This window comes from Brachypodium distachyon, chromosome 1 (genome assembly GCF_000005505.3).
Source record: "Brachypodium distachyon strain Bd21 chromosome 1, Brachypodium_distachyon_v3.0, whole genome shotgun sequence".
NCBI lineage: Eukaryota > Viridiplantae > Streptophyta > Magnoliopsida > Poales > Poaceae > Brachypodium > Brachypodium distachyon.
The window spans coordinates 21639866-21658739 of record NC_016131.3 but is presented as its reverse complement, the minus strand read 5'-3'; the positions used below and the strand labels follow the sequence as shown (position 1 = coordinate 21658739).

General features: G+C 41.3%; 3 protein-coding genes and 1 non-coding gene across 4 annotated transcripts; 2 read left to right on the top strand and 2 right to left on the bottom strand.

Moving 5' to 3' along the window:
* Nucleotides 1-373: 373 nt before the first annotated feature.
* LOC100829776 (protein FLX-like 1) lies at nucleotides 374-5512 on the top strand. The gene is made up of 5 exons (XM_003562999.4): nucleotides 374-925; nucleotides 3329-3561; nucleotides 4542-4705; nucleotides 5030-5106; nucleotides 5183-5512. Exons 1-5 carry the CDS (start codon nucleotides 455-457, stop codon nucleotides 5276-5278), a joined length of 1041 nt encoding a protein of 346 aa, XP_003563047.1. The 5' UTR covers nucleotides 374-454; the 3' UTR covers nucleotides 5279-5512.
* TRNAF-GAA lies at nucleotides 2416-2488 on the bottom strand. The gene has a single exon. It is a non-coding gene; the product is annotated as a tRNA-Phe (tRNA).
* Nucleotides 5513-6063: 551 nt separating the features above from the next.
* LOC100829467 (SH3 domain-containing protein 3) lies at nucleotides 6064-10634 on the bottom strand. The gene is made up of 10 exons (XM_003562998.4): nucleotides 10474-10634; nucleotides 9282-9404; nucleotides 8929-8998; nucleotides 8151-8299; nucleotides 7504-7605; nucleotides 7207-7404; nucleotides 7050-7112; nucleotides 6883-6972; nucleotides 6729-6803; nucleotides 6064-6419 (listed from the first exon to the last, which is right to left on the bottom strand). Exons 1-10 carry the CDS (start codon nucleotides 10531-10533, stop codon nucleotides 6303-6305), a joined length of 1047 nt encoding a protein of 348 aa, XP_003563046.1. The 5' UTR covers nucleotides 10534-10634; the 3' UTR covers nucleotides 6064-6302.
* A 181-nt stretch (nucleotides 10635-10815) lies between these two features.
* On the top strand, nucleotides 10816-17886 carry LOC100829169 (mitotic checkpoint serine/threonine-protein kinase BUB1). Its single transcript, XM_010239573.3, has 14 exons — nucleotides 10816-11058; nucleotides 11685-11844; nucleotides 11932-12089; nucleotides 12183-12264; nucleotides 14508-14615; nucleotides 14699-14786; nucleotides 15009-15112; nucleotides 15195-15266; nucleotides 15349-15438; nucleotides 15599-15756; nucleotides 16900-16954; nucleotides 17042-17176; nucleotides 17261-17382; nucleotides 17497-17886. Exons 1-14 carry the CDS (start codon nucleotides 10937-10939, stop codon nucleotides 17684-17686), a joined length of 1644 nt encoding a protein of 547 aa, XP_010237875.1. The 5' UTR covers nucleotides 10816-10936; the 3' UTR covers nucleotides 17687-17886.
* The last annotated feature ends 988 nt before the right edge of the window (nucleotides 17887-18874 follow it).

Here is an 18874-nt window from a genome sequence, read left to right as displayed (position 1 = left end):
TTTCATAATTTTCGTCTCAAATTTGCCCAAAAACGGACGACTCTATTCCTAAAAAGCGTCTAGATAATGTATTATGAAACGGAAGGAATACAATATAAAATAAGTATGCTATAAAAACATATATCATGACGGTTTTTATAAAACTACTAGTTCACATTTTTTTATACTTCCTCCGTTTCATAATTCTTGTCTCAAATTTGTTCAAAATGGATGTATCTATTTCTAAAAAGCATTTAGATAGATGTAATATTTGGACAAAAATTATGAATCGGAGTGACTATTTTCTATCGAGCTTTTAATTTTCTGGCTTTACCACAGAGAGCGCTTTCTGTTCCTACAGTCCTACTCCTCACCGACAAATCCAATTAGAAAAAGTGCCAAGGTTTCCTGTGCAAAATATCTGTTCGTCGGCGTCACTTCCACCACCCCGTCGATAGGGTTCCGGCGACTCCGCATGGCCGGTCGCCACCGTAACCCGCTACCCTCCTCCTTCTCCCGCGGCGCCGGCGGCGGTAACCACCCGCACCCTCCTCCGCTCCATCACCCCCATCTCCCGCCTCACCACCTCGACGAATTCCGCGAGCCGCCGCGCCTCCCCCCGCACCACCTCGATGACTTCCGAGACCCACCCCGCCTGCCACCTGGCCACCCCGAAAGCTTCAGAGAGCATCCTCCTCCGCCGCGCCACCACTTCGCGGGTCACGGCGGCGGGCATCTGCCCCCGGCTTCGCACGTGGTTGCGGCGCTGGAAGAGCGTATCGGCGCGGAGATTGATGAGGCGCACGCTCTGCTCGGACAGAACCAGCGGCTTGCTGCGACGCACGTGGCGCTCGTGCAGGAGGTCTCCGTCGTGCGGCACGAGCTTCGCCGCACTGCTCGCGCCATCGGCGCTGCCCAGCAAGAGGCAGACCTCCGTATTCGTGAGGTGCGGATGCTTTCCCGATTCCCATGTGTCCAGTGCGCTGAATGAATCTATCCCGCTCATGGTAAATTTAGTGCAAATATATCGTTTACTTTTTTCAACCTGGGGTTCTCGCCACTTTCCATTACGAAACCATAACGGAAATACATAGTCATCACGAACCCGTATAGCAAAAAAGGGAGGGAAATAACAAGGTAGAAGGCTGAAGGGAAGCTAGGTACGACTACTTGGCAGGAAACCCACTGACTAGTGCCCGCAGTCGGAACATTGACTATGGGACAAAAACCTGCCCTACACCTAAGCCCTAACAGCGGTTCACATAGGAAACTGAAACAAGCCAAATAGGCGACAGTGCGACATCCAATGAACCATCTAGCAAAACAGAATATATCGTTTGTGTGACGCGTGTTTGGTGTTACTTACAGCCCTAGACTTCTCCTGTCATTGCAACTTTAGGGATAAGTTTGAATTCTTGACATATAATTTTCGGTCTATTTGAAACGATAGTCGATAGGAGAAAAGAGAACAACGTTGAAAATAAACAAGCACGCCTGCCTCACTTCCTTATAGGCTGAAGCAAGGAAGCCACCGCCATCCCTCATTTTCTTTTTGGCAGTTTAGGGTTTAGTCTCCTCCTTTATCCACCTCAGTTGCCTCCCACTCTCCCCTCTATTGTTGATGCTTATAGCTTGTGGGCACTAGCGTTATGTGTTATGACAGTAGTAGGAGGCATTAGAATACATTGATCTAGAATCCTGGGTTGCATTTCGCTTCGTGTGCGATGCCATCTTGTCCTGACCATCTCTCTCCCTCCCTCCCCCCCCGCCCCTCCTCTTTGATCTCATCTTCATGGCCTTCTTCTTGCAAGCACATAAACAACAGAGTCAAGGCAGAGAGGGAGAATAGTTGAGGATTCGGAGGGAGGGTTTGTAGATGGGAGATGACAGAAAGAGCGAGAAGGTGGGGTATCTATATATGCCAGGTCTTTTGGCAGCAACGACCAAAATTGCCCCCCCCCCCCCCCCCTTGAGGTGCTATGTTACAACGGGAATTTTTCACATACGGCAGAAAGGTCATTCACCCATGCAAACGTATTACAGAAGCTTACAATAGATTATATTCTCCTATACTTATTTTGTCAATATACAATTTTGTTATGCAATGGGTGTGAATTTCCAATTTTGCTGTGTGATATATCTAAGTGATTTGTGATACATGGATAATAACACAGAGTATCTGCTCCCTTTGCCAAAGATCCGGAAGCCTCTCATATGCGAACCCTTTGTCCATAAGAGATTTACGAGCACTGGATTTCATTGCTTCAATATTAACTTTGTAACTTCTGTTTTGTAGATGAAATATTTTTCTTCAAAATTTTATACTCCCTCCATCCGGGAATAAGTGACTTGGATTTGTATAGATTAACGAATATGCATCCTAATCCATCTTGAGGCATTTTATCAAAACCTATTCGGTAGATCTTTTTTTTTCTCTGCCAGGAACCAGATTTGAACTGGTGGCACGAGGATTTTCAGTCCTCTGCTCTACCAACTGAGCTATCCTGACCTTTTCTTGTGCATCATCCTAGTAGAGTATTTGTATCTATGTCAATTAAAGGGACTCAAAAATCACTTATTTCAAATTCCAAATTGAAAAATGGGGGGGGGGGGGGGGTGTCCTATGCATTGTGCATGGCTTACTTAATAATACTTAAAAATAGAGTTAATAACCGAGAGTCCTTGGCTCGTTCCGCCATACATAAGTACCCCCTTTTTCGGCTGAGTAGGATTCGACAATGGGCGTGAGTCAGTGATTCGAAAATTTAATTAGCTTCATTTTCTCAATCTCAATCTGGATTCGCGCGGCAAAAATAAAATGATGATACTAAGGAAATCGGAATGCCCCCCGAAAGGGGCGGGGCATCCCCGAATCTAATTTCCTTGTTTAGATAGTGTATGAATAGGCCTGACTAAATCCTTGTACGGCTTCCTCTATTTCTCTATACAAATCCAAGTCACTTATTTCCGGACGGAGGGAGTACTTGCTTACTTCTAATATTTTCGCGATCCCACTCCTCCCATGTTAAAATCCACACAACCCATTGCATATTGTTCACTTGCGAAACTAACCCAGGTTTGTTTCTTACTTTCTTTTTTTACCTATTTACAGCTGGTGCATTTTGCATAACATTTCTTTTTTTACCTGTTTACAGTATGTTATAATTTTTCATCACTTACTGATTTGAAAATGTGTTACCTGGACAACTAGCTTTTATGAATTTTTAGGCCAAGGCACCCCTTTATATGTTAATATTTTCAAATATATTCTAACTTCGTATGTTATTTACATTTCTCTCTGATTGAAATTGCTTCAAGTAAAATTTACTTGTTGTTCTTTGTGTTATAGGTATATGAGAGATTAATGAAAATGGAAGCAGAGCTCCGAGTAGCAGACGAAATGAGAGCGGAGCTTGCACATGTTCGTATGGACATTCAACAGCTGGGTGCAACAAGGCAGGAACTCATGGGTCAGATTCAGGGATACACACAAGATTTGGCTCGTTCAGCAGTGGACTTGCAGCAGGTGGCTGCAGTAAAAGCTGAGACCCAAGAACTCAGGCATGAAACACAACATTTAAGGTAGATACTAATCTTGTATGTACTTTCTCTGTTTAAAACTAAGATCTATAATTTTTAGTCATTGAATATTACGTTCGTGTGGATTCATCGATGTTTTCTATATCATGCTCTAATTTATCTTGCCCCTCTCAGCACTAATGAGGAAACATTCTCTCAGTCCTATAGCCTCCTTAACTAGCGTGCCTGTTCATAGTACACCTTATAACTTGGAACATGGTTCTTCTTTCTGGAATGAGTCCACTCCCAAACTTTTGTAGAAATCTAGTTAACCTCCAGAGCTAACCCTGAACTTGAACTAGAACACCAAAGTCCTAACCCCTAAAGTGGTTTTGAAGGCGATTGTGCCGCCATGGAAATGAGCCGGCATCTCAGCTGTGAAAAGTGCCACACGGTGTAAATTTCTCTATCCCCTCTCACTTGAGCAAACCTAGAGTACTGTTTCCGCCCACCACTTTGTGGGGTCTGAGTCCACCGCCACAGTGGCGGATCCATAGGGTGGACAGGGTGGTCCAGGGACCACCCTGAATTTTTTTTATACCTTAGGTATACCATGGCAAAAAAGATAAAACAATATAAATAAATAAATTTATATCAACAATATCACTTATGGACCACCCTGGGCTTTTTGGGCTGGATCCGCCACTGCACCACCACTTGAATCTTTTCAAGCTAACATGTTAATTAGTCACATCGTGTCCACTGTGGCAAAACTTCCTCCAAAACCACCATGGGGGTTAAGTGCTCTGTTATTAGAACCCCAGGACGAAGAATAGCCAGATTTGTTGTTGCAGGGTGTGATCCTTTCTAAAGCTCGAGGAGATACGATGGGTTTATTCAGTTCAAACTGAAATGATATGTTCAGTGGGATTCAATTGAGTAGTAACTGTCCATGAAGTAACAGAGAGAAAGATGAAGTTGCAAAAAAAAGCTCGTCTCTGTTGTGCAAACCTACATGCAAATACTTATGCACTGACTTGCAGATCTGGTATTGAGCTAGAGAAGAAAGGATATGCCGAGAGTTACGAGCAAGGTCAAGAGATGCAGAAGAAATTGGTTTCAGTTGCTTCTGAAGTGGAGAAACTTCGTGCTGAGGTTGTTAATGCAGAGAAGAGGTCACGAGCTGCTGTTTCAGCAAGCAATCAAGGTACTTGCCAAACTTTGAGTTTGGAGCTTTATTTTTCTGTTAGCTAGCTTTTGTTCTGAATAATAGTTCCGCACTTCTGCCGGCATGCCGCTAAGGGGCAGGATTGAGGATTGACAATAAAATTAGCTAAATATTAAGATAATGTTATTTTGCAAGGTAAAGAAATTTCTATTCCGAACTACCATCTTGTGCTATCCAGAGCCTGAACGTTGAGTTCAATTTTGTACTTCTCAATTAGGGACACAATAAGTGAGGCTAACATTACGGTTCAATTGTGTATATGTCAAAATGTGGACTATACTTCATGATACACCCATCCTGCAGGCTATGCTGGAAGCTATGGAAATCCTAATGCGAATTATCCAGCAAATCCTTACAATGCTGGATACAACATGAATCAAGTATGTCTTCCGTCTGCACATTTTTATTTGTTATCCTTGTTTCAAGTTGCTTCTCAAATCACATCTTTAATCTCAGGCAAATGTTGCCGAATCTGGTCCCCAGTATGGGGCTGGTTCAACCCACAGTTCTTGGGGCGGCTACGACATGCAAAGAGCTTCAGGACGAAGATGAATACCGACATTTTCTTTTCTGGTTTCTGGCACAGCCTAGTGATTTCTGTGCAACGATGATTCATGGTGTGTCAGATATCAATGGTGTATTTGTTGGCCCTAATTTGAGTATTCTATACATTGTAGCACATGTTACATAAACTCATAGGACGCTGCAAAATTGCATTCTGTGCACATGTACCTTGTCACTTAACGCAGTTGCCATTGAGACTACTGATGAAGCGATTCTGGGTAATGATCTCATATGAGGATGATTAGAACACCTCCACTCGTCCCCCCCTATCGCATCCAGTGCATGGTCATATGGGGAGGTGTCGGCGCAAACAATTCGTTTGGGATGGAGCTGTCAGTCAGCTGCACCCCCAAAATTTGATTTGTCTCACCGACAATGGTGGTCTGCGCCGCTAAATTTTTAGGCCACGTCGGCTATATTTTGGATTTAGGAGAATGAGTTGGATGTGTTTTTCAGCGCCGGCGCCCCTTAGGAGGCGGCTGAAGATGCTTTAGAAGTCCCATGGCTTGATCGCTGCAATGCTGTATGGACGTTATACAACACCTCTTTTCTCCTATTGGGAGATCATAGGTTAATCTAATCGTACTTGCTAGTTGCTCCGGAGGGTATGTGTCTCCTGGCCGACTCTCTAGTAGACACGGTTGATCCTTCGAATACCAAAGGCCGAACAATTCGGGCTGATTTCAGGCCATCGACACACTCAACAATTGCAACTTCCAAGGCCTGGTGGCTACCAATTGTTGAGATAAAAAAAAAGATCAGACCACACAAGATCCCTAATGCACAAACAGTATCCAAAACAATAAGCAAAAACAATCAATTAAGTAGCAGATTAGCTACATAATTTACATTCGAAAGGACAGACATATATGCAATTGTGGCATGTTCTAAACCACCATGGGAGGTACAAGATACAACAAATACCATGTCACACAAAAAATGCTGTAATCCCAGCAGCACGAATCTACAGTTGCATGTAGCATTGGCAACCAAATAGCCAACTTATATAAGCTTATGCTTGGGGGAACACTTTATTTGGCGGGATATTTTCGCGCCTCTCAACATAGCCAGCAGGAAACCATCCCGCCTTCCCTCTGCATTCTCCTTCAGCCCAACCGTTCGGAGCAATCTGGTGCAGGCACAAAAAACCGTAAGCAATAAAAAAAATATTAATTTTGGTTCCAGTGTCACTGCACTAGACAACCTAGACACTTCAGTATTCTTTTGGTTGGACAGATTTACCCATCGCTACATTGCTTTCTCCCCCATGGATAAGTCATCACGATAACTCTAAGGCAGTTGCAAACCCAGTGCGACATGATGACGAGTCTCTTTACTAAGTGGCCATCTTTGGCAGCATGGTTTTTATGTTTAACCAGGTTTCTACAAGACTTCGATTATCATACTAACGAAGCAAAATGGTTATCGGAACACTGACCTGACGAACAACAATATAATCGCCAACAATTAAGCTCAGTTCCTTCTCCGTGGTACCATTGAAGTTATTCACTGCCTACAGCAACGAAAAGGACTGGTTAATAACACAGAACTATGACATGCTTATTCCGTACTGTCAGGTTATCATATTTCACCTCAGCAAGGAAGTACTGGGCCTTCTCAGCACGCTTATGGGAAGGAATAGTAGGAGGTGCAGATTCTCTCTTTTGTTTCTCAGATGACATCTACGAAAACCAATAAATCAATATTAGAAATGCAAAAAAATGACAAATTACCATGAGTAGCAGGGTGAAAACTCTACCTCAGCTTCAACATCATCAAGTATAGAAGCTAGCCTCAAATAGAATAATTTCTCTGCTTCTACCTTCAACAGGACGAGTGACCGAGAATAAGAAAAACAAAACGAAACGAACCAATGCAAAACAGATGGGTTATATGCTAGAGGAAGGCAATCTTACCATGCCAACCAGGCGCTGAAGAGTTACCCTTTTTTGCTGAGATTCAACAGCAGCAAGTGCAGCAACGGCCTCCTTTCCTAACACAGCCATGCTTGCTTTGTGCTCTATCATTTTAGCCTCAGACTGCTGAAGTTTTGTAGTGTTCTCAGCAATTGGAGATTCTCTTACCCGTGCCTTCCTTCTAGCAATTTCAGCGGACTGTTGGACAAACAGGATGACAGGGTAGAGTATTATATTATGCATAGCAACAATAAGAAATTCTGAACTTGATGCAAGGAACAAGCTGCAAGTACGTACAAGAATCTCAGCTTCATGTCTCATCCGGCTATAACGTTGTGCAAGACCACGAGCATCTTCCAGGGGAACACATGTAGCCATTGCCCTCAATGGATCTATGGTCTGAAATGCCAAATAAATAGCAGATCACTTGTACATTAGATTAAAGTACCTTACACACTAATAATGATCTTATGCTGCTATTGTAATGTCATATATGTCAGAAGTGTTAGCTCTGATATGTGCTGAAAAAGAATGTTGTTACACCTATTACACGTGTTGCATTGGAAACAGAAGCTCCATCAGACTTCAGTGGAAAATGCAAGTGACTAAACATGCTCATTTCAATATCTCAGCAAAGTGCAGGGGCTATATATAGCCACATTAGTTTGGTGCAATATGAATATAACAATAAAGACAATTTATCTGATATACCAGGACATGTAGTTCTTACAGCTAGCGATTCGAGAGATGCAACTATCAGTTAAGAGATACAAGTAAGAATTAAGAAGGATATAGACATCATATATTATTCACGCTAAGAGAAACTATCAATTAACAACATGCTATGCAGGGTATGGAGGAAAACAAATTGATTCTATTGCTATAGCAAGCCAATGTATTTCATCTACGTGGAAGCTAACCCGAAGAGCAGAAAATGGAGTTACCTGAGAAGATAAAGTTCTACTGAAATCCTCATACTCTTTCTCAACATTTCTCAAAGCACCACCATAGAGTGATGCAGCTTTTGCAAGGGCTTCCTCATCGGCATTATTTTCACCTCTATATCTAAAGCAGTCCTCAGAAAATTTTGTTCCTGCGACCAAAAGAAAGAAAAGGTGCACCTGTATCACTCACCAGATGTTGAATTTGGGGATTCAAATAGATCAGGAAATGCCTTTTTTTCTCCAAAAGAGGACTCATTAATGAAAAATAATCCAGGGTCACCAGATGCCATCGAGCGAAAGGTAGCAGCTAAAACAAATTAAAATTCGTTTGGTATACTAAAATGTATATCACTTCAATCTGAAAGTGGGTAGAGTTTCAAATGGCCCTCCATAACATTTATTTACTAGCAACACCAATAAAAAAATCTGCAGCAAGCATTGTCATTGTCATTAAGGGCCCTTTGTTTTTAAGGAATAGCAACAATATATGATAGGATCTAGTCCCACCTTTTTCTATTGGCATTTTGGTCATGTGGAATACTGACATTATGGATAATGTCATTCTGTTCCTCAAATCAAAAGGAAGGCACTGTTTGGTGTTAGGATCAAGTTTACGATCAACCTATTCTTTGAACTAAACACCTCATATTCTGGAGGTAGACTTTCTACCTTCCAATCCAGATTAGCGGTCCCACCACTGGGACATCACAAAAACAATGGCAAATCAGAATCTTAATTCTCAACAAAGTAGGGACTAGGGAGAACACAAACTACATACCCACTTCAACATGCTTGCTTCCAATAGACACAAAGCCTTCAGCTGCTCGAACTATGTCCTTTTGGAAATCCTGTTAGCGTATATGCTTGAAATGAGCTTACAAACTGGCATCACGAAACTCAACAAAGCACATAACACAACAGTGCAATTATGCAATACTATCATGCATATTCAATGACTTATAAACATGGTCTAATGAACCGAATGTAATAAGATATGTTGAAAATGGTGGTCCATTCAGCGTAGGATGGTATAACCAAGAGGGCGAAGATGTGATTTACAAGTTTACAACATATCCTGCTGCTCACATTACATAGTTATCTATCCAATGGCTATCTATAATTTACACTTACCCTTCCAGAACGAGTAGAACTGTACAATTTCTCAAGACGTTGATGCTGCTGTAATTCAACTTCATCAATTACAACAGAATCTGAACGCTCATAACCAGTAGTGCTGAATTGCTTTATCACGGCCTGGAAATTTAAAATAAAAAAATGTAAGAAAAGAAAGAATTAATCTGAAACAGAGCACCTGCAGCCCTACCAGAAACATAAAAGAAGACTGTAGTTTGAAGACAACAGCATCATCCTACAAGTGAAAGTCTTTCAAATTTAAGTTTTCATGTATCATGTTTGCACTATGACAGTTGATATCTCAACTAGATGATATATACAAAAGAAGTAAACGACACATACTCACATTGTAAAGAACGTCATTACACTGCTGAAGTTTAGAAGCATATTTTTAGGCCCATTACCAAAAAAAATGTGAATTGATAATAAGGTTATGCCCCGTAATATATGTCCTCACATTTAACCCTTCTTTCCCTACAGAAATTGGCAGCAATGCATGATTTTATGCTTCCAATTGTAAATAGCAAATAATAGGGTTGAAAGGAAACTCCGCAGATGTCAAGAGAAATGAACAGATCCTTCAGTTAGTAATTTGCATATACAGTGGAATGCCAGAATGACAACTTCTGCATTGATGTAATGATACACAAGATAGTTGTTGTTACAATGTGATAAAATGGCAAATATTGAATTTGGGCCTGGCCATGCAGATATTGTACAGCAATTTGCAGTAACTAAAATAGGAATGCATGGAAAGCATTAGAAGAAACAGAGCAGTGAATTAATATTTTTCCTAAAAAAGGGTACACAAATCTAGCTAGAGGATTCTGCACACAAATTCATTGAGTAAGCATATACACTGCCATCCAGCGCAATGAGATCTCAGAAAGTCAAGTTACTGCAATTTATAACATAAAAAAGCAGAAAAGTTAAACCCTAAGAATTGCAATTCGCGGCGCAATCCGAGATCCAACAATCGAAAGTAAAGTCCCCGGGGTTTCTATAATTGCAGGCGGTCTTGCCATTCCTCGGAGGCTTCAACGCACAAACAGATTAAATCATGTCAATTCACCACCACAATAGAGCTAAAATACGGCGAAATCCCGCCCATGCTAAGGAAATTGCTACTACCCCTCGACCAACGATTAAACCGCGAGACGGAAATGATCAGATCTCGGATCATCCTAACCTGCTGCTGCTTGGCGACCTGCTCCTTGAACTTGCTCGCCTGCTTCCTCAGAGCCTCCATCTCTGGCTCAGCTCTGCTGCTCCCCTCCTCTCTTCTCTTCTCTTCGCTGAGATGTGCACACGAAGCAAACACCGTGAGCTCGCCGTTCCAAGATCACGGCCGTTTGATCCTAAAAATAATCTCAGCCGTGTAGAGCATCGAAGTTCAGAGGGTAATTTGGACTTTTACCACAGGGTGCAATTAATGGGCTAAGCCCACGTGACGTGAGCCCATTTAGGCCCAGTCCCAAAGAAACGGCGAGGTTCGCGACTTCCCGACTTCCCGTGCCTTTGTGCTCTCGAAAATTTCAAAAACTTTTCCCCATCGCTTCTCTCTCTCTCTCTCTCTCTCTCTGCACGCTCGCGCGGCTACGGGTTACGGGGAGAGCGGAGAGCTCGTCGCGGGTCAGCTTCTGTCGCCGGCGATGGTTATGCTCGAACGCACGCCGGTCGCGGAAGCGGCCGCCTCCAGTCCGCTCCGGAGTTCCACTCCTAGGGTTTCGCGGGAGGCGTCGCCGCCCTCCGATCCCATCCTCCCGTACCTCAGGTAGCACCAAATTGCGCTTGAGATCTAACTCCGTGCCTGTAAATTTTGCCCTAGCTAGATTTAGTTGCTTATATGTTCGTGTCATTTTACCTCACCTATATGTATGTGGTGCGTGTCTGTATACGAGGTTTCACCTCAGTTAGTGTATGGGGATGTGCTTCTATTCGAGGTTGCGCCTCTTAATTTTGGGCTTCTAACATACTAAATTAGGTTGTGCCACTCCACCTATGTCATTCTTCATGTGGTTGCTAATTTGTTAATGCGTTATTGAGTTGAGACCCACTTATATGTTCATTCTGGCTTCAAATGTATTTAGGCGTATAGCAGTGTGATCTTTCTTCCTATTTGTATGCTTGAACTCATCGATGTTCGTATGGGCTACTGCTCTTTGTTTCAGAGTCCAGTCTTAAATGTATGGGGTGTTTGAGTTAGATGGATATGTTTTTTCAGACATGCATTATGTATCCGTGCAATTTATGTGCATATGCTACAGACTCCAGTCTCAAATTTATGTGTATATATAAATGTGGTGTGTTTGCTCTGGTGTTTGCCTGCCAGCAGGCACCTCTATGATCTATCACCTATGTGTGCCATTTGCTTAGATTTGATTCCATGTTTATATTCAGGTCTATTAGCAAGGTCATTGATGAAATCAGGAAAGACCCAGAAGCTTACCAAGCAGGTGTTCAACAGCTCAAGACTTATGTGATAGAATGTATCGACAAGTATGGGGACGATTACCAATACTCCACTGACCCCCGTCTCCTGGAGATCTGGATTCTCTATGTAACTTAATTGGTTTTTAAATATCAATACTGATGTTATCCCCCTTGATTGTCCTTTTGCTTATTGTTTAATTATTTTTGCCAACAGGCAGATGCAATTCAGGATTTTGACAAGGTGTATAAGCAGTTGGAGGAGAAAAACATGTTTTTGGAGCATGCACTGCTCTACGAAGCATATTCACTGTTTCTCTTTGCCAAGGGGAGAGTGCTGGAGGCTGATAAGGTGTATGCAATTGGTGTTTCCAGGTTAGGGTTGGTAATGTTTTTCCTTGATATTCACCCGCAACTTGATATTGTCATGCTGATGCTTGGGCAAATTATGATCTGTGGGTTTACCAGAAAAGCTGAGCCCCTCGACATCTTGAAGAAGGAACATATTAATTTTTTGAGACAATTGGAGAGTATTGTAGAAGAATTGAAGGTACGAAAGCCACATCGATCAAAATATTGGTATCCCTCGATATGTTGAGCATCGCACTTTCTGATTTCCGTATTGCTGTCAAATAGTTCACGACTTCCATATTTAATCGCAACATGGAGGACTTTGTGGCTGTGTTTCATACTTTTAGGATTTGAGATACAAAAATATATTAGAGAATGACGGGGGAGGGATCCCTCGAATTTTTTATGTAAAGAAGAAACAAGAAACTCAGTTGATGTTTGTACCCAGTAGTATTTGAGATATGCTGATAGATTTTCTTTGTCCCTGAATATTTCATTATTCAGCAAACACATTCTGGAAAATTTGCTTTCCACCTGCACAAGCTTACAGTTGCATATTTTTAATTCACGCTCATACCCTATGTCCTGTATCTGGGATAATTAGTTAAATCTTTAGTAGCTTGCTACAGTGGAGAACTTGATTTCATTGCTGTGTAGAGTTCATATGAACCTTTACTGTAAATAAGAGAAAATTAGGGCTAAGTTTTTTCTTTATCATGTGGAAATAGCTACTACTACTAGTCAACAGTAATTCAACATACTTTGTTTTGTGAACATGTGGTATACTTATAGAATTCTTGTTCAGCATGCTTAAGCTTAGAGACTAATACTCCCTCTGATCTTAAATTCTTGTCGTGGTTTTAGTTCAAATTTAGGATCAGAGGGACTAGTTCCTAGCAATGTAAACAAAAACTGATGTCAGCATGGAAAATAGCTTCTTCTTGGGCAGTCAGGCTTAACTCTTAACTAGCGAATGGACCCTTGTGCGGCACTAGAATTATTAAATTGTTGTTATATTTAGTGTTTTGATATTTTTATCATGTGAAACTGTGAGACATTGCGTGTGTTATTAGATTAAAAAATAATTATGGAAAACTTTGTATCCAAATTGTCTGCAAACAGTTATTTGTGCCAATATATTGTCCTTTGGTATATCGTACTTTAGTACAATAACTCCACAAAGCATATTATTAAATTAGTTTAATTATCTGGTTGTTTTCTCCAACAGCTATTTATCCTCGATTTTTAGTAGAAAAAAATCATGAAGCCTATCGGGCTTCGGTTTCGTAATTCATTGAGAAGCATTGTATGCAGTTTAATCCAGCAGCGGTGTACGTAGTTTAATTCTGGCTGGCCGCTGAGAGTAGTACTCATCAAAATACATCCAAGTCAGGACTCTATGGAGTCAAACAGATTCATGACTGCATGCAAGTAAAAAGTGAACATACTATTAAATCTCAGCCATAAAAAAATATATTTTTGCCTATGAGGACAAATGTGGTGCCTTCTTGTCCTTCTTTTTTAATTATATAATAGATATTAAACTCCCTTCTACTGGGAAGCTGAAACCAATGAGTTCAGTTTTGGGGTTTATAAATGTAGCTACTTATTTGTTGAGGCAACCCAAACTGCTTTAATGATAATTTGATTATTTTGCCTATGAGCTTATAGGCCATAGACCAGTGAGCTACCTTTATGCATAAGTCTAAGATAGCTCAATCTAGCCCCTTAATTCATTTGTATTTCTGTGAACCCCGTACATCATATTCAAGCACATTAAGGATTGCTTTACTGTTTCATATTACATTTTTCGTGCGTTAAACAATTACGTTTCCACACATTGATTACATTGTTAGTTAAATAGTAGGACTTGCAATGAGTACATAACTACAGATGTTTGGTCTGGGTAACAGGATAAGCATAGTTAAGAATGACAATCAGAAAGCAGATTTCCTTTGATTCTTCCTGTTCATATATATGTTTCTAATATGGGAACCTCTATAGGTTTGCTAGCCATGCAAGGGTGCATGCTGCACACCTGCACTAGAGACTTAGCCTCCGCAGGGTGCCTCAGTCACTACTATGAATTTACTGAGAGGTCTTTTGGAAAGTTTTGGTATATGGTAGGAGAGCATTTCATACATTTACTAGATTGAGCATTACCTTGGAGGCATGGACAGAAAAACTCAAAAAAGCGAGACATGACATTTTGGTATTTTCTGTACAGAGCTGCAAAGATATAGCTGTCCTTAAGACTGTGAAGTAATCTGCGGAATATATCCTTTCCTTTTTTAACTTAATATAATATTTTCTACCACAAATTGTCGTCACTGTCCATTATTTTACTTAGCATTATTTCATGCATATGCCAACTCTGTACTTATCATTGTGGTGGATAATTAGCTGGTCATCGTTCCAATTACATTTGTTCTTGTCTTGTAGGCCAAACCATCTAAAGTGCTCAAGGAGTCTATTGTCGTTGATCCATGGTCTGAGTCTACTATGAACGATTTACTGGCAAAAATTAATGGTGGCCTCAAGAAGTCCATTGTAAGCTAAATTTATTCTGCATGGTTCTAAAGGGTGTTTTGCTTAGCTCTCATATTTGTTTGTTACACACAAACCCTTTACAGGGCTATCATAAGAGCAACAAGGTCTACTCCGCAAAGCTGCCCTTAAGTTCCTCGCAGAACGCTTTAAAAAATAAAGTCATTGAGTTAGGTACAGACTGTAATTATTGTCTTAGCCTTGCACAATGTTACATTCTGCATTTTTCATCGTGGTCCTAGTTTGGCTACTTGATGACCAACGCTCTCAAGTCGCAATGAGCACATAACTACAGAATGTTGTCACAGAAATATCTCTTCTCCTTTTTATTTTCAGAAGCCAGTTCATATCATTGATAGCATGAAGTTTAATTGTGATCCCTTTTGTTGCACCAAGGTTGCAGGAAGTATCAGATCAAAGGTTGTCCTGGTACTGGTGCTTTTGCTAAATTATACAAAGCTGTTGTTGATGGCAACGCAGAAGAAACAGTTGCTTTAAAGGTGAAACATGTTTCCTCTATCTCATTAAAACCTTCCTTTTGTACTTGATTCTGATGTTAAACTCTAATACTTTTATTTGCAGATTCAAAAGCCTGCATTTCCGTGGGAATTTTACATGTACCGCCAGCTTGATATGCGAATATCTGATATTCAGGTGCATAATGTTTAAGAACACCATCACGTTTATATTTATAAAATCATAATGACGTTTACGTCTGAAATTATTTTGCTTCCAGAGACCAAGCTATGGTTATGCACATGAATTGCATGTCTTTGCTGATGTCAGTGTGTTAGTCTGTGATTACCTTCCGTATGGAACTCTTCTGGTAATAAGTTCATATGTATCAAGAATTTCTTTGAAAACCTTGTCATGCAAAACTACGTTACATACTTATATGTCTGGATTATATGTGTTGTTGACAAGAAATAATTCTAGTTAATCCATGTTGCTAATACGTGATAACTTACAATACACACCTGTTGCAGGACGTTATAAATTCATATGTAGTTGTTGACCGTCATATGGATGAAGTTCTCTGCATATATTACACTATAGAGATGCTGCACATGCTCGAAACTCTGCATAGTGTTGGCATAATCCATGGCGATTTCAAACCTGACAATATGCTTGTCTGCTACCCAAGGTAATGAACCAACTTACTACGCTGGAGATACCTCCCTCGTTGTCTGCTGTTTCTAGAGGAAATATAACAACAATGATTATTCAGCACATTTATCATTGGATTGACAATTACCCTGCTTCATAAAAAATGGCATTTCTTATTCCTGTTCCCACATTTGTGCAATCCTTTTTGTGAGCTATACGGTCAATAGCAAATTGTTTACTTTTTCAGTACTAATTTCAAGTGTGTCGAAAATGAAAATGCTCATCCATACCTGCAAGATTAGACTATTCTATTATTACTAAAAGTATGTTTCCTACTACTCTCTCCATTCAGAAATGTAGGATGACTTTTCGCTGTCCCCAATGCAACACTTGGACTACGGTTCATATTGTGCTATCCAAAATAGTAAAAAGATATATAATATGAAAGAATTTTGCAAGATAAAGACAATGACATTATAATCACATAAGCAATCTTCTCACACTAATGGCCAAAGTTCCAAAAAGTTTACTAAAGACATCCTTGTTCCAATACTCATAAATATCTTCAAACTGTTTCAACTAGGTCAGATGTTATACATCTTAGCTAAGAACATACTCCCTTCGAATCCGCGCCAATCTTTATGGAACGGAGGGAGTAAGTTTCAGTGGAAATATTTGAAATGGTTGGTCATAAGAGGAAACATGATGGTAGATAAGAGGTCAATTTGTTGGCCCCAGATGTTGGGTTTGGTGGGTGCAAAGATCTTTCATGATTTTTGTTTCTTTTTATTACTTATAACTGTAACTGGAATCTGTGTTTTCACGCTCCATGCTTCTGCCGAGATGTTGATGTTCTGATCTTTTATTGTTCTCTTGAGTACTTAAATCCTGTTCTGGTTAGTACTCCCTCAGATCCTAAATTGTTGTCGTTGTTTTAGTACAAATTTGAACTAAAACAACGACAACAATTTAGGATCGGAGGGAGTAAAACATATCATAAGCAAAAACTTTAAGAAAGAAGAATCTGATCTATTAGTCAAAACTCACCCGGAAGTCAGAACAAAGCTTTCTGATGCATCCATTTAATACATGCTATTTCAAGAAAGTAAACATTGCTCCTTTTAGGTTGATATCGATGGTCTTCTCATCTGCGTGTTTATTTCACTTGTGGTCTTTGAAGGGAAGAAATCACAGACGATACCTTCAGAAGCGAAACAAGAACAGGGCAGAACCAGGTGAGGATATGAATTCTTAACACGCTAAGTAGCTTGATTAGTGTTTATTTGGAGCTCTCTCTGAAACTTATTAAATGTCCATTACAGGGGCTCTGTCTTGTTGACTGGGGTCGGGGCATTGATCTGAATCTCTTCCCAGCCAACACGGAGTTCCTTGGGGATTGTCAAACCTCAGGATTCAGTTGTGTTGAAATGCAAGAAGAGAGAACCTGGACGTATCAAGTCTGTATACCATTCAAAGTTATTCTCATTAGCCATCACTGAAAGCAACTATCTGATACATTGATTTGGTTTCCTCTCTTGCAGGCTGACACTTTTGGTCTCTGTGTCATTGCACACATGATGCTACATGGGACAGGCATGAGCGTAGAGAAGGTGCCCAAGGCAGGTGAAAGCTACTTGTACCAACCGAAATCGCCATTTAAAAGGTTCCGCCCTTCATGAACCATGCCTTCTAGATACGATGATGTTCACAGCGAGCAAGCTTTAGATGGTAATGAAGGCACATAACCCCTGGCATCTCCCGTGTTTCTTTTGAACAGGTACTGGAACGTTGATCTCTGGAAGAACCTCTTCTCCACCTTGCTCAACCTGCCCTCCACTGAGAGTGACGTAGATGTGCTCCGGGACCTCAGGAGATCCTTCCAGGATTACATGTGCAGCAGCTGGCAGCTCGTTGCCAAGCTGAACCAGCAGCTAGCGAAGCAGAAGACCTCGCTGTGCTCATCCTGAGGTGTGCATTCCGTCGCCAAACCACCTTCGTGGGAACCCGCCACATCTCGTGGCGTTGTGTCAACTGAACGGAAGAACAAAAAAAAACAACCGTGCTGTAATCTTCAGCTGCCATGAAACAAGTGTCTCTCAAGATGTGTACCAGTGCCTAACGATAATTACTGTCATAGATTGACGTAGCGTTTCGAAAGAAAAAAAAACTGTCTTAGATTGACGTACGGGTTGGTTCATTGCGTAGGACGAACGAGATCAGACGGAACGGACAAGTGGTTGCCGTCACAAACCAACAGTGCCCAAAGTCAAAGTGCCTGGGGTTTAGACAGGGCAAGCAGCACTAATAGCGTCCGTGACCCCGCCTTGGCCTTCTTTCACATGTCAAGTTTCTGTTAGGACCATCAACGGACAACGGAGTTGTCACTTTCCTCTGGTGGTGTTGGTGCCGTGCGAGGAAGTTGTTTTGTCCTCGCGATCGACGCACGACCTGTCCACACCCATCCATCTAGGCGATATGCACTTGAAGAGCTAAATACCAGCACTGTATGTTAGCGTATCAAGCCACGGGGTGTGTTGGGTGTCACAGATCTTGTAGATCGAGATGGATGTATGTCAGGTCAAGCTCTTGTTATTATTGGGCAGAGTGGTCTGTCTCGAACGCCGCAGTTCTGGTGACTAGAGGAGGTCCTCCTATGAGCTAATAATGTTTGGGCGGTTGTGCAGGATCTCAGTGCCCTGGTCCCTGCGGTGCAGCGTTCTGGGGCAACAGAATTTCCTGCGTTTGTCAGGCTGTGATGAGGCCTCGAGGGCCATGGGTTTGGCTGCAGGGATCTGTCTTGGGTAGGTATGGTCGTTGGTGTCAGGGAGGAAGCCAGGAAAAATGGTCCATGGGGTCATCATAAATCATGAAGTGGTAATTCACCCTAATTTGCTAATTTAATGGGATCATTAGTTGGCATGCATGGGGATTTGTAAGAGCAACATAAGAAAGCACTGGTGTCAGGCTCCGGCTCCATCCATGGTGTAAGTGCATGTTCACCGGTAGTAGAATGGACTGTTTCTCCCGTTAACGTCATTTAGAGAAGGCATTTAAACATGTAACTAATGCAACAGGGAGAGGGGGTATCTTAATGTCATCTCATGGGATTGTTTGATCGATCTTCTGTTTTGTTGATCATGTTGTAGAATTAGATG